This window comes from Cyclopterus lumpus, chromosome 18, assembly GCF_009769545.1.
Source record: "Cyclopterus lumpus isolate fCycLum1 chromosome 18, fCycLum1.pri, whole genome shotgun sequence".
In the NCBI taxonomy this organism is placed as follows: domain Eukaryota; kingdom Metazoa; phylum Chordata; class Actinopteri; order Perciformes; family Cyclopteridae; genus Cyclopterus; species Cyclopterus lumpus.
Genome location: NC_046983.1, coordinates 8,265,371 through 8,278,624, shown reverse-complemented (window position 1 = coordinate 8,278,624; position 13,254 = coordinate 8,265,371). Strand labels below are relative to the sequence as shown.

Genomic DNA, 13,254 nt, shown 5'->3' with positions numbered 1-13,254 from the left:
TACATTTACATTACACTGTTTAAAGTACTGTTATCCATTTGTCTGTGCACTTTATTTTATATTTTATATTCTACTGTAAATGTAATGTTTTAATTCTTGCACTGTGTTGATTGTTTTTGATTGTTTAATGTTATTGTCCAATGTTGCACCATCCGCCATGACAAATTCCTGTAGTTGTGTGGTTATAATTACTAACGTTATGAAAAGTCTCCAAGTTTTTTATTCAGGTATCGATTGCTGTGACACAAGAAGCAACATCCAGGATCTCCTTGACGACGATGACGAAGAAGATGACGAGGAGGGAGGACCACAGGACCAGATGAGACGGATGGAGGACTACAGGACCAGATGGAGAGCGGCGGTTGCCTTTCTGTTAGTGGGCGGAGTAAGTAATCCCTCACTAAGACTACAGACATATAATTAATACGATTCCATCATTGGAGGCCAGATTCAACACACTAATGTAAAGGTTGTGTAGTTCAGTTCAAAATAATTAATCTCTTGTGTTTGTGACAGGACCCCCTTGCCCGTCCACCCAAACACCACCCGCCCCGCCTGCCAGCCGAGAGGACGAGGGGCGTCCCGTTCCCACCGGCACAGAGGACGTAGTTTGTCTCCGTCTTCTTCTGTGCTGGTGGTTTCGGGAAGCTCCTCACACACACACACAGGAAGCAGCTGTTTGCATCTGCTCACAAATTCAGAAGGAGACGGAAGCTTCAGGCTGAACAAGATTTATAATTATTCAGAAAGCTTTAAAGTATTTAATTTGTCACATATAATACTGTGTCTTCATGTAAACTGTGTATAGTATTTATCCTGTTATCTCCTGAAGAGTTGAATGAATAAATGTACAACAAAATCTCAATCTGTCTTTTTATTATTAAAAACTACTGGGTCAGCAAACACCAATCAAAACTTTAATGGTTGATTCTTTTATACACTACAATGTTATAGTTTTTATATTTCCCCTTTGGGTCGTTTATTCTTAACAGTGAGAGCTTGGTCACAATCACTGGTGGACGTTTGACAACGCATGCTATGGCAGAGTGGTCACTCAAGTCTTGACTGAAGACTCCAGACTTCCTGTTTATAAATTAAAATATGAAACCACGAGACTGAAAACATAATTCTTGCACTTTCAGGCTACTCGATAGCTGAATTCTAAACGCATTAATTTTGAAAAGCCCTATTCAGGACTGGCATCTCCTGTGTCGGAGTTGGTCATGGATGATACCATAGCAGAGTTTAGGCTACCATGAACAGTTCTGTTCATACAGAGGATGAATCCTAATTGCATGAGGTATGAATCATAATGCATCCGTTTTCTCGTCTTCACCAGGAGCACCGCTTGCTTGCAATTTACCTCAAAGTTAATTAGCGGAAACTCGCGCGGATATTTCACGAGGCGAAGCGAGGCTTTGATTTAAAATCCAGTCCTACAGCGACACCCAGTGGACAGACCGTGCCACTGATAGAAATACACCTGTGGGACGCTACTGACACCTGATCATGCTACCTTTTATATATGTTTCCGAGAACTATACCGTTAATGTTTTTTATTTTAAGGTCAAATGTGTTGAATGCATTATTGTTGTATTGGAGTAATGTTAGTTTAAATGACGGGAAATACAGGGTTTCGTTGTTGCTTCCTAATAACCGCCCAACAATTTTTGTTTATTTGAATTTTTTTACTGAACCCAACAAAAAACTACTGGCCTACAGTAGGCCTATTTGAAATAATAAAAATTATAATCTAAAAGTAGATACAACTTTTTTTTAAAAGGCATTATGAAGGAAACAACTTAACCTTAAAGTGGTGCAATGTAACTCAAGTATAGGCTACAAATTCATTAGGCCTTTATTGTAGTATTAGCATTTTAATGCAGCTTTATTCTTCTCCTTGACTACATCTCACACGAAAATATTGAACTTTTACTCACATGATCATACGTTGAGAGAAGTGAAAATCGTATGAACGTGGCAAAAAATCACAAGACAAATCGGAGATCAGAAAGAAGCAAAGACGAGTCCAGGTCTCACCGTTCGATCATTCACTTTTTCTTTGTATGAAAGTGTGTATTGCAAAGTCGTTGATGTGATGTAGGACATTACTTTATTCATCCCCAGGGGGGGATTTAGTGAAGCAACAGCAAACATATATACAATAAAATAAAATAAATGTAATTAACATATATACAATAAAATTAAAATAAATGTAATTAACCTGCCCGGTTGAAATATGGGCCCAGAAAAAAATACTGAAATTAATGAATTATGTGAGCGCTGTGCATGCCAGCAGGAGGAAGTGCTCCTTGTGAGGTGTATAATTAACCCTGACAAACTGCTGGCACGTTGTCACCATTTCTTCATCATGTAGCCGCAGGAGGCGTTTGGAGGTGTGATTAGAGAGCTCGTCACACTGTTGGACCCCTCTCCTTCGTCCAGAGCGGCACTGCTGGACGCCTGCGGACGTCCCCACTCCTCCAAAGATGTTACTTCAAGTCAAGTGATGTCACGATTAAAAAAGGCAGAGTAATCGGTGACAGCCCCCGCGGTGAAAGAAAAGGTCGCTCTGTATTTAAAGAATGAGCTACGATAATTAGACTGTGGTCATCGTTAGTTGATGCCCTTGTTTGGCTTGGCTGGCATGTTCTTTAAGGGGAAAGAAGCACGTTACATCTGTGAGAGCCTCTTTTAAATGTCTCAAATAGGAAATATAAACCGTTTTCACCTCCGTTTGTTTGCAGTTTGACATTTAGATGTTCTTTATTCCCCACTGACTCAAAGGGTCGGACCGGTGGGCAGCTTCATTAACATTTGAGTCACATAGTGTCATTAGCAACAGTGCACAGCATGCGAGGCCTCGCGTCGAGTTCAGGGGCTTCCATGGAGAACCGGTGTGGCTAATCTTCTCTGACGGGAAAGTCACTCATGTAAAGTTTGAACTGTAATACTTCAAGTGTAAAGTTAGTAAGTGACGAACGTCAGATCCTGGAGGTTTTTTTGGAGGCGTGACAGGAGCTGTGGCTACGGATGACCTTCTCCTGGCTACGGATGACCTTCTCCTGGCCAATGACGCATCCGTTCACCGCACACACCTCCTGGTTTCCCCCGCTGCTATTCTTCTCCACCAATCACATCCTTTTGTTGGCTTGAGGATGAGGAGGATTTGAAGATGAAGAGGCTTATTTATCAGCTCAGCACATCCTCCTCGTTCAGCTCTTCCAGCGTCCCGCGTTCCGATTGGTTCTGTAGTTTTGGAACCCTTTGCCGGCGTTTGAAAGGAGAACACAAGAGTTCCTCTGTTTGCCGTTTGAGGCGGAGATGCTCGGCTCTGAGGTGCAGGTGCTTCTCGTGGTCTTGTTTTCCTCTGGGCTGCTGGTGCAGGTCAGCGGCGCCCCCCGGGCAGACATGCTGACACTGGGAGCAGAGCTCGCTGACGACAAGGTGAGTGGGTTTAATATTGCAAATGTGCTTATCAGGAGAGATGTGGCGTTTACCAGCTGGCGTCAGAAGTGTCCATTCAGTTGCATTTCTGTCCTTTAGGATCTCGCTCACTTGCTCTTGCTGAAGTTCATGTCCGAGCTGACGGACGCGAGAGGAGGCGAGATGCTCCCCGAGCTGGAGGGGGAGGGAGGAGGGGAGGAGGGGATAATGAGGCGACATCTCCCCCTCACCCAACGAGAGCGGAAGGCAGGCTGTCGCAACTTCTTCTGGAAAACCTTCACCTCGTGTTAACAGAGTTTTTTTTTTTTTTTTTTTAAATGTACTTTTAAAGGATAAATTCATCCATGTGTGCTCACTTTGTTGTAACTGGATCATTTATTGCAAGATGCCAAACATGCAGGTGTTCTGTAAGAACAGTAAAAAGGTTGTATGTTCTGAGATTGACAGGGAAGTAGTGTCTAAAATACATTTTTATAATTTAAAAAAGGGTATGTTTAATTTTGCTGTCTTAAAAGGATATTCCAATTATTTAGCATTGCATTTCTGCAAAGTTTGTAGACTTGCAAGAGATACATTTTAACAAGAATCATTGGAATTGAAGCCAGAAGGTTTCAGTGGCGTAAAATATTTTTCCAAAAACACTGGATCCTAGATTTCCCAGAATGCAACTTAATTGCATATGTTGTCAGACCCGGCTGGTAATCTGCAGACATTAACAGTGAACTGAATTTAAAGTGTAAAATTCAGTGGAGTGCCCATTTTATGTTTTGAACTGCATTTGTATAAAAAGTGACAGACAAAAGGATCGATTTGATGACGTTTTAATAATGATGTTACTTCAACCTGTATTAGGAGTAAATCCACCCATGTGTTCAACGTGCTCTCCCATTAGTGTAAATGCCATTTCTTCTTCTACGACCTGTTTATTCGGTACAGAATGGCCCTTCTTCTCGAGACTTCGATCTAAAGCTCCAATTCACAGCATTTCAAGCTGAACACGCAGTGAGGACGATACACGATTGAGTGGAAAGAAAACTAAATGATGTGATTTAAAAAAGGAGAATGACACAAGAGTTGGCGTGGGCCCGGATAAAGAAAAAGAAAAGAAAAAGAAGAAATTACGATTCTGAGCAGGAATGAAATGATAACCTGGATGACCAAACGCAGATCAATGCAGTGAATAAATTAGGAGACGAAAAATGCAAAGGAACCGTTTTAGGATGATGGAAAAAAAAATTACAAAAAAATGAATTCACAGAAAAACCCAGTTTACCAAAAAAAAATAAATAAATTGATTATGAAACTGAATGACATCCTTGAGATAAGGCTTTCAAAGTTCTAGCCCTTTAAAAAGTTCAACGAATACAAAATCAGGACGGAAAGACCGGAGGTCAAAACACAATCATAACAAATACTGAAGCTCCAAAGTCTGAGAACGACAAAAACATCCAATCAGCGAGTGAAGAGTTGCATTCCAAAACCACCACCATTGATTTTCGGGTAAAAAAGAAAGAAAAAAGAAAACACATCACATTTATGTCCACTATTATTTTGTCAAATATAAAGAATAACTATTATGTAAAAGTATTTGTGAAGTAAATCGAGTTCACGTAAGGCTCAGACTTCAAACAAGAGGACGCTTTCAAAGCACACGAGTGACCAACTCCCCTTTTCCTAAGACAGAAGAAAGCGTTTGACTTCATTGCACCATTGTCTTCAATGTAACAGTCAAGTATCAACCAACACGTGTTAAACAAAAGATTGTGTTTCGTAGACATTCAAAAGTGTTATTGTGGATGATGAAAAAAAGGAAAACAAAGGAAAACAAAAAATGACAACAGTTCTGTTTTGAACTCCAATTAAACAATTAAACATGATGCTGTGAGGTTGAGATTGATGAAAGATTTGTTCGGGCTAATATTGTACTTCCATTTCATAAAAGCTGAAGTAAAAAACAAACAAAAAAACAAACCTTTTCTTCTACATTTCTCCTGCTACGAGGCTACGTCTCTGAAAGCTCTGAAGGCGACGTGCTTTCCAGCCAAACCGGCCTGTTATGTAGTCAGTTGTTGCACTATGTGCTTTTAAGATGCTCGTTTTGTGGCAGTTCTGAAACGTTTAAGTGTTTTTACAAATGTACAGGTCCCATCGGGAAGATAGTTTAGTCTAATTAGCATTTAAGCTGCGTCCCCTCCCGTAATCTGTGATATCCTTCCATACTTTCATCGTCTTTGACTAATAGTTGAGCAGTACCGATAAATGTGGAGCCCAAGCTGCCGGCAGGTCAGGCCCCCGTCATACCAATACTGGACTAAACCGGAGAAAAATGGGGCCGCTGTGTACCAACAAAATAATAAAACAACAACGAGTAAATGTAGTAGGACATCAGAATGAAAGGGTCCTTGCTCCACCAGGACTCCATCTCAGAAAGATTGTTCCTCTGCAAACGAAATTACAGCTGGATACCAACAGAGGGAACTAAAGCAACGTTTATGTCGCCGTCAGAGCAACAAAAGGACAAAAAAAAAAAAAAAAAAAGCACCTCGCGGGTCAAAGCAGGAGCACATCCTCTCGGCAACCATCGATAATGAGTACGATGCGGCGTTGCCGTTAGCAGTCTGTGGAGATTTTGGCTGAGAGGTCCTGGATGCGGCATGCGCTGCAGCTCTTACACAAGATGTGGCCGTCCAGCGGGTAACAGCCTCGACCCTCGCCTTCAGAGGACAGCAGGAGACCACATTCCTGTTGGACACAGACACTTTCAATAAACACTCTCATGGGGACTCATCCCGTACATATACTGCAGGCGAGACGGTTATGAACCCAGCACTCAACCACTGCTTTTACTGGAGAGAATTAGTTAGTTAATGCTTATGCAAAAGCTTTTTGCGTAAATGTTGCATGAATTAAAGCACCTACATTGTTTAATAGAGCTACAGAGAGTCTGTAATTCAGATGTGTAAAGTTAAATAGTTAACTGCAGTATTGAAGATGTGATTTAGCCTTTTATGAATACATGTGACTCCAGTGATCTAAAATATAAAACTATAGCACACTGGTGTTTCAAATTGAATGACCCTCAAACCTATCAAATAAGACTTTTAAAAGTCCTGATGTTTCGTTATATAAATCGTATATACACACACACGTCGACCCACCTCACAGATGTAACAGTTAACATGGAAGCTGCGGTCCAGAGCTACGATCCTCACGGTCTCCTCCTGACCCTGTTCGGGCATGATGGGCTCACCGCAAACGGAGCAGCGAGGAGCGTACTTCCTGTCAGGGAGAACAAGCGTTAAGACATTTACAGTCGGTGGGCACTTCTCATCTCGAAATCAGGAATACCATCGCGGCGCGTGAATGTTTTTTTCATACCTATGAAAGTCATCGATGCAGTGTATCTGAGAGGTTGCGTCCACGGTGAAGGGCACCCCGTCCAAGCAGCAGTTGCAAACCACACATGTGAAACAGCGAGGGTGGTAGGCCTTTCCCATGGCCCGCAGGATACGGTCCAGGATGGGCTTGGAGCACTTTGAACAGCGCTCTAATGTACTCTGATAAAGAAAAGCAGAAACGGGTGCGTGGATCACAAATAGGGAAGAAAGAGTGCAATAAACCAGGATGGAAAGATCCAGTTATACTACCGAGAAACAGAATTAATGGTCGCTTACAATGTAACAACTCTCACAGTAACTCTTCTTGTCGAGGGCGTAGAAGGGTTGCCCCCGGAGACGGGCGTGGCAGGTGATGCATGTGAAACACTCCACGTGAAACACCTGCTCCATGGCGATGCAGCCACTGCCGTCACCGACCACGTTGTCCCCGCACCGGGCACAGCGGCCTGGAGGTCCATATAAAGTGTGTTTATTTTGAACGCCAGAAGGCGGGTTTTAGTGCGTCATAAGGCATTCATGTAATGAGAAGGGACTGTACCAAAATAGTCCTCGACAGGGGGGTGGTTCATATCGTATACCAGCTTCTTGGTAAGTCGATCCAACTCTTCCTCTGGCCTTGTTGTTGCTATACCCTGCTGGAAGAAAACCGGACACAAACAAACCATCAACCTTTCATAACGGCAAAGTTATTGAACATTTATGATAGTAGTCATACATGCAACGTTTGGTCGGATTCATAATTTAAAATACTCTTTTATCAGATATTAATTAATTCAGAGGTTGTGTTCTTGTATGCGCGCGCGCGTGTATATATATATATATATATATATATATATATATATATATGAAAATAGTTTTGTAGAAAAGCCTGTTGACATTTCTAAAAAGTAATATATTGAAAAAGTATTATTTTATTATAAAACGCTATCATACTGGCCCTAGTATCCAAAATTGTCAAATGATACCCAGCCAGTCAGTAAAATAAATGCTCACATATAATCTTACAGGCTTGAGGTGTGTATACGTGTCTCTACCTGGCTGGACTGATAAGCAGGACTCTGCGCAGCCCCTGGCCCGGTTTGATGATTCTCCATCCCTCTCTTGGACTGTGGGACCTGGACAACTCTTCCTCCAGGTCCTGAGCTGCTCCCCTTGTACACCACCTCAGAGTGCATCTCCTGAGCTTGCGAGCTGGGGTGTGGAGGGTACCAGCCCTGCGGACTCGTCTGAGGAGGGGGCCGTGACACGTGCTGGCGAGGAGGGGGCGGCGTGTAGGCCTGTTCAGCCTGCCTCCCCGTCTGAGAGTAGGTGACCGGCTGAGCCGTCTTGACCTGGACGCTGAACCTGGGCCCAGTAGGAGTTGAGGCAGTGGTGTAGGAGGCCGGGACGGGCTGGGGGTAGGGCTTTGGGGTTGAAGAGGAGGAGTAGTAGTCCGGCTGGTGGGAGGTGGGGTACTGAGGGGACTGGTGCTCGCTGGGGTAGCGGGGAGCTGGGTGGTATTGGCTCTGGGGATGAGGGGGGTAGCCCATGGATGGCCGACCCTGAGGAGGGCCTGCACTCTGGTGCGCGGGCTTGTAGTGATCCCCCGGGAGGTACTTGTTGTAAGGCACATTGTCGTATAGCTGTGGGGAGTCCGGAAATGGACACAACTCATTGTGATTAGGAAAATATGAGGCAACGGTGCGGGTGCAATTTCTCAGGTAATGTTTCCATCTGTGTTTTGTCCTACCTGCGTGTCCTGCGGGTGGCTGTCCAGGTCAGCGAGCATACTGGTGAGGGAGTCAATATCAGCGTCGATTTTAGAGTGATAGCTCGCTGGCTTTTCCGGACCGCGGTGCTAACAACATAAAGAACATGTTGGTCGATAAGGACGGTCAGCAAAACAGTGCTCGACTTAAAATGTTGTTTTTTGTATCGTCAGCCAAGCTACATAAAAAAATAAAATGAACAAACCATCAGCTCGTAACTGTCCAGGTGAGGGCTCCAGTTGCGGTCTTCCTTGGGCCCATGGGGCGGGGAGTAGTAGTGATCGCTAGACGAATGATGAATGGGCCCACCTTTAGGTGAGAGAACAGTAATCACAAACAGATTAACCCCCCCAAAGAATGAGTGAATTATTTTTTTAAGCAAACAGACGATTTCAGAGGGAAGGTATTTCATATATATCATCTATAAATTGTATTGAGGGCTTGGAAATAAAAGAGGAAAACCTGAACGAAACATAAAACATGTTTGTCCTAGTGATGCTAGCATTGATTTATTTGAATCTGATTAGTGACATAAGTATGTGACTAGTGGTCTTCTTACCTGTGGGTCCAGTAGCCATGTACCTGTTGGCCATCCCACCACTACCACCTCCTCCTCCTCCTCCTCCTCCTCCGTTCTGGTCATAGGGGCCATATTTTGGCCGAAAGTCAGGCGTCCCCTTCTTGTTGGGGGCTCTGTAGATTGCTGACCCAGCAGAGTGAGACATCTGTGGGGGGGCGGCTTGCTCGGGGCTATCCAGAGACCTCGGTGGGAGCCAGGTGGGACCGGACATCGCAGGCTTCTGAGATCAAAGTGAGAAAAGACAACGTTGCCCTCATGTGTCCTCAATATTGACTTTGCCTAACATCATCTTCCATCCATAATTTGCTTGAGCACAGATGTTTCTGCTGCGTCTGTTTATCTCATAGGTAACCAATGGAAACCAAGGGATGCTTCACCCTTTGTTTCCTATGGCAACGGGGACACACGGATAGAACAATAGACGTTGCTGTGAGGAGCAGGAAGTGAGCGGCCATTCTGATCGGATCGGGGATTTCCAGCAGGCTCGCACATTGCCTCTGAAACGTGTGCGTTGTTTTTGCTCCGCGAGCTCTCCAGCACACTAACTCGTACACAGACACACAAACAGGTGCAAATCCGCCTCGCCGGTTCTCCGCCACAATGGTTATTGTCCTTGGGTGTTTACACACTGGTATCGTTGGATATCCAAATGAAGCGGGGACAAAAACGGGACAGGAAACATTGTGTAATGATGTGTGTGTCTGTGTTCACGTGAACACCTGGCTCGTAACAATATGTTATGTATTCTCCGTGGGATTAATAACAACGCTGCGGCTCACAGCTGAGCCGACAAAAGGGCTGCCTTGCACCTTAGGGGCGTCGTGAAGACACTGATGGTTGAGGAAATACATCGAAATACATGACAGGGGCGTATAGAAAGTGTCAAAAATGACTCAACAAGGAAAATAAGATCCTGAAGGAGAGAAAGCAATGAGGTAGTGCCGATTGGTCCATTTTTGATCATGACAAAAACAATACATCTTTCTAAACTGAATAATACTGGGGTTCAGACTAAGAATGGCATTTCAAGACACCCCTTTGTGCTCTGGTGGACATCTGGCATTGCATTTTATAGGAGTTAAGGATTAACAAAAAATACATGGTTGAATTGTCAATATCTCATTGCACAAAAGAAGATCCGTGATATCCTTTTTGGAGCCACTGTGTGATTGACAATGCTTCAATGGAAGCAAGCCAAAAACAAATCACATTGTCCAGTGGAGAATCCAACAGCCCACTCAGACTGATTGAATGAGGCTGGTGTGGCCGTCATAAGTCCTTGTTGATAAGAGGATTATAATGATGGATGAGAAGATGATGTACAACACGACATTTAAGCCTTTTGGTTTGTTTTTCCACTTTTATTATTTCTCTCGGTGAGGTTGTTATAGTTACAATTAAACCATGCAGGATCAGCATGAACTTGACTGTCATGGCACAGAGACCTCGTGGAGGAAAAAGTGAGCAACACTTCCACACTCGACTTGAGAGAAGCCTCATGAATCCGGATGAGCGCACAGTCAAATCCGAGGATGGCTGGGCCGGGAAATGAATGTCAACAGTTTTAATGGCTGTGTTTTCATGTCAGTAGGGAGGTTTTTATTAAACTGTAATAAAAATACTTTTTTTTAAAAAGCACAACGCTTGTGCATTTGTCAACCTATTGACTCGACTGGACCTGTTTTTTTTGGACGCGGGGGGAGTCCTCGCTGCTCATGAAATGTCAAAATTGATGACAGTGACAAGAATCAAGCGCACGGGAATTAACAAAGACGACATCCGGTGTTTTACCATGAAGGGTTTTAGCAACACACACACACACACACACACACACACACACACACACACACACACACACACACACACACACACACACACACACACACACACACACACACACACACACACACACACACACACACACACACACACACACACACACACACACACACACACACACACACACACACACACACACACACACACACACACACACACACACACACACACACACACACACACACACACACACACACACACACACACACACACACACACACACACACACACACACACACACACACACAGATAAAAAATAATAAAATAAAGCCAGCGCAACAGAAAGAAAGAAAATACTATTTTAAAATCACTTTATCTCCATGTGCTCATGTCTCTAAAATATGCAGTTATTGTTATTCTGCGACAGCTTCCACTCTTTTATTTTGAAGGCAAGATGCTGTGGCTAGCTTCGCCTATTTGACACCATGTATCCTAATGTAGCGACGTGTGCTTGTTAAATTAAAAACACAAATAACAGGCACATCGCGGGATTCACGCCTAAATAAATATAGATAAGGAACTTAGATACGAAGTGTATCCGCAATGAGCACGTCTCACCGACACTAACACGCCGTTAGCATCTCTTACCTTTACTCTCCTCTTCCCTTCAGTCTCGTCTACAGAACGAGAACCACATTAAATGGGTAAAACAACACAGACAGCGGCTGTATTGTCTCGTTTCTAACGGTGGCGTTACGTCTGGTGCGCATGAATCACGTTAGAGAGAGACCGACTGCACGGTTGTTCTTCCAAAAACGTGTCCGCCGCGCGTCACCGACGTGTCTAAAACACACACGCACACGCACAAACGCCACTTAAGTAATAGAACAACCCACCGCGAAGTACAATTAGTAACAATTAACTTTAATAAGCGGGTTGTTTACTTCTATTGTTTTGAACTCGAGCGGAGCTCGTGCCTTTTTTTTGCCTCCCCGGGTGCTAACTTCCAACAACCGAGGAGGAAACAATGAAACAACCGACACCTACCGACCGAAACGAGCCTCGCTAATACGGTCCGCGGCGCTCCGAACACCCGGGGGTCAGTGAAAGTTACCCCGACGTGACTTTCCTTCGCATTTAGCGTCGTTAACCTACTTTGTGACGGATCCTGAGGCCTTCGGCAGCGGCAGCAGCTCCTCACTGCATTCCCGACGTGTGACGTAACGGCTGTCGGTGTGTGTGTGTGTGTGTGTGTGTGTGGCGAGAGGTGGGGAGACTGTCAGATACATTTATGAAAAATAAAAGTGTAAACAAACTCGACCATAATAACTAGCCTAGTCACGTTTTAATTATACAATACCCATAACCCATAACGTTTTTTTATGGGTTATTAAAGTAAATAGAAAGTGTTTGCCAATTAATGGAATAAGACCAAAGAAAGCTAAATACAGCTGAAATCAAATATTGTTTCTTCAAGACCAGGGTATGAAAACAACAAAAAATCCCTACAAATGTATATTTATGTACGTTTATGGGTACACCAAAGACTGCAATAGTGTCATCAAGAATAGTGAATAATAATAATAATAATAATAATAATAATAATAATAATAATAATAATAATAATAATAATAAATATAGGGACATATTTGTGGCCAAGCTACATGGTAAAATAAATATATATTGCACTTAAATACAAGTAAGAATAAAAGAAAAAGATACACAAATATATAGAATACTGAAATTATAAATACATGCATGTTCACAAACTGTGAACACTTGATGGGTACATATTCTTATTCAGTATCCATTTAACATTTTGTAATACACTTTATTTATTATATACATTTGTTTTTAGTATGAATAAGGTTATTTTATTCTGGGTTTTGAGGGATAAGCACACCATTTTGTATTAATGTGAATGTTGTTTACCATCCTGCAATCAGCAGTGAATATGGAGGTCAAAGGAGCTTGATTTTTTAAAAATTTGTGGTTCATAAGATTTGGGTCAACTGTACCTCTCCGCCTACCCCCCACCCCTCTTCTTCTTCTTCTTCCTCCCACTCCACCCAGCACCATGTTGGAGGCCCACTGCTTTCCCCAAAGGCACTTCTTCAAAGGAAGCGTTTCATAACTGTATTATTTATTTTTTCCACGTCTATCTCTGCCAATATGTGGACAAACGCCCGAGGCTGCTCCCTGGGATATCCCCGCTTCCTCCTCCTGCTCCTCCTTCCAGCAGCCTGTGCTTGTTTGCCCTTATATGTCCACAGTGCTCTGCAATCACAGGAAGAGGCCGTTT

The 13,254-nt window shown here is 43.3% G+C and overlaps 2 protein-coding genes across 3 annotated transcripts; one reads left to right on the top strand and one right to left on the bottom strand.

Moving 5' to 3' along the window:
* The first annotated feature begins 3,324 nt into the window (after positions 1–3,324).
* On the top strand, positions 3,325–3,738 carry sst5 (somatostatin 5). Its single transcript, XM_034557612.1, has 2 exons — positions 3,325–3,447; positions 3,547–3,738. Exons 1-2 carry the CDS (start codon positions 3,325–3,327, stop codon positions 3,736–3,738), a joined length of 315 nt encoding a protein of 104 aa, XP_034413503.1.
* Positions 3,739–4,252: 514 nt separating this feature from the next.
* trip6 (thyroid hormone receptor interactor 6) lies at positions 4,253–12,208 on the bottom strand. 2 transcript variants are annotated; one of them, XM_034557637.1, is made up of 10 exons: positions 12,108–12,208; positions 9,153–9,393; positions 8,799–8,902; positions 8,575–8,682; positions 7,880–8,467; positions 7,384–7,480; positions 7,122–7,291; positions 6,826–7,004; positions 6,606–6,726; positions 4,253–6,189 (listed from the first exon to the last, which is right to left on the bottom strand). In XM_034557637.1, exons 2-10 carry the CDS (start codon positions 9,382–9,384, stop codon positions 6,058–6,060), a joined length of 1,731 nt encoding a protein of 576 aa, XP_034413528.1. In that variant the 5' UTR covers positions 9,385–9,393; positions 12,108–12,208; the 3' UTR covers positions 4,253–6,057. The 2 variants fall into 2 exon arrangements, with proteins under 2 accessions (XP_034413528.1, XP_034413529.1); XM_034557638.1 differs by having other exon boundaries at positions 7,384–7,477.
* Positions 12,209–13,254: the final 1,046 nt, after the last annotated feature.

Excerpts from the sequence above, each read along its gene's own strand:
- trip6 (XM_034557637.1), bottom strand. The coding sequence starts at position 9,384 with ATGTCCGGTCCCACCTGGCTCCCACCGAGGTCTCTGGATAGCCCCGAG. Across the intron at positions 7,005-7,121 it reads ACTGTGAGAGTTGTTACATT|AGTACATTAGAGCGCTGTTC; the intron begins GTAAGCGACCAT and ends TTTCTTTATCAG. Across the intron at positions 6,727-6,825 it reads TGCATCGATGACTTTCATAG|GAAGTACGCTCCTCGCTGCT; the intron begins GTATGAAAAAAA and ends TCTCCCTGACAG.
- sst5 (XM_034557612.1), top strand. The coding sequence starts at position 3,325 with ATGCTCGGCTCTGAGGTGCAGGTGCTTCTCGTGGTCTTGTTTTCCTCT. Across the intron at positions 3,448-3,546 it reads CAGAGCTCGCTGACGACAAG|GATCTCGCTCACTTGCTCTT; the intron begins GTGAGTGGGTTT and ends TCTGTCCTTTAG.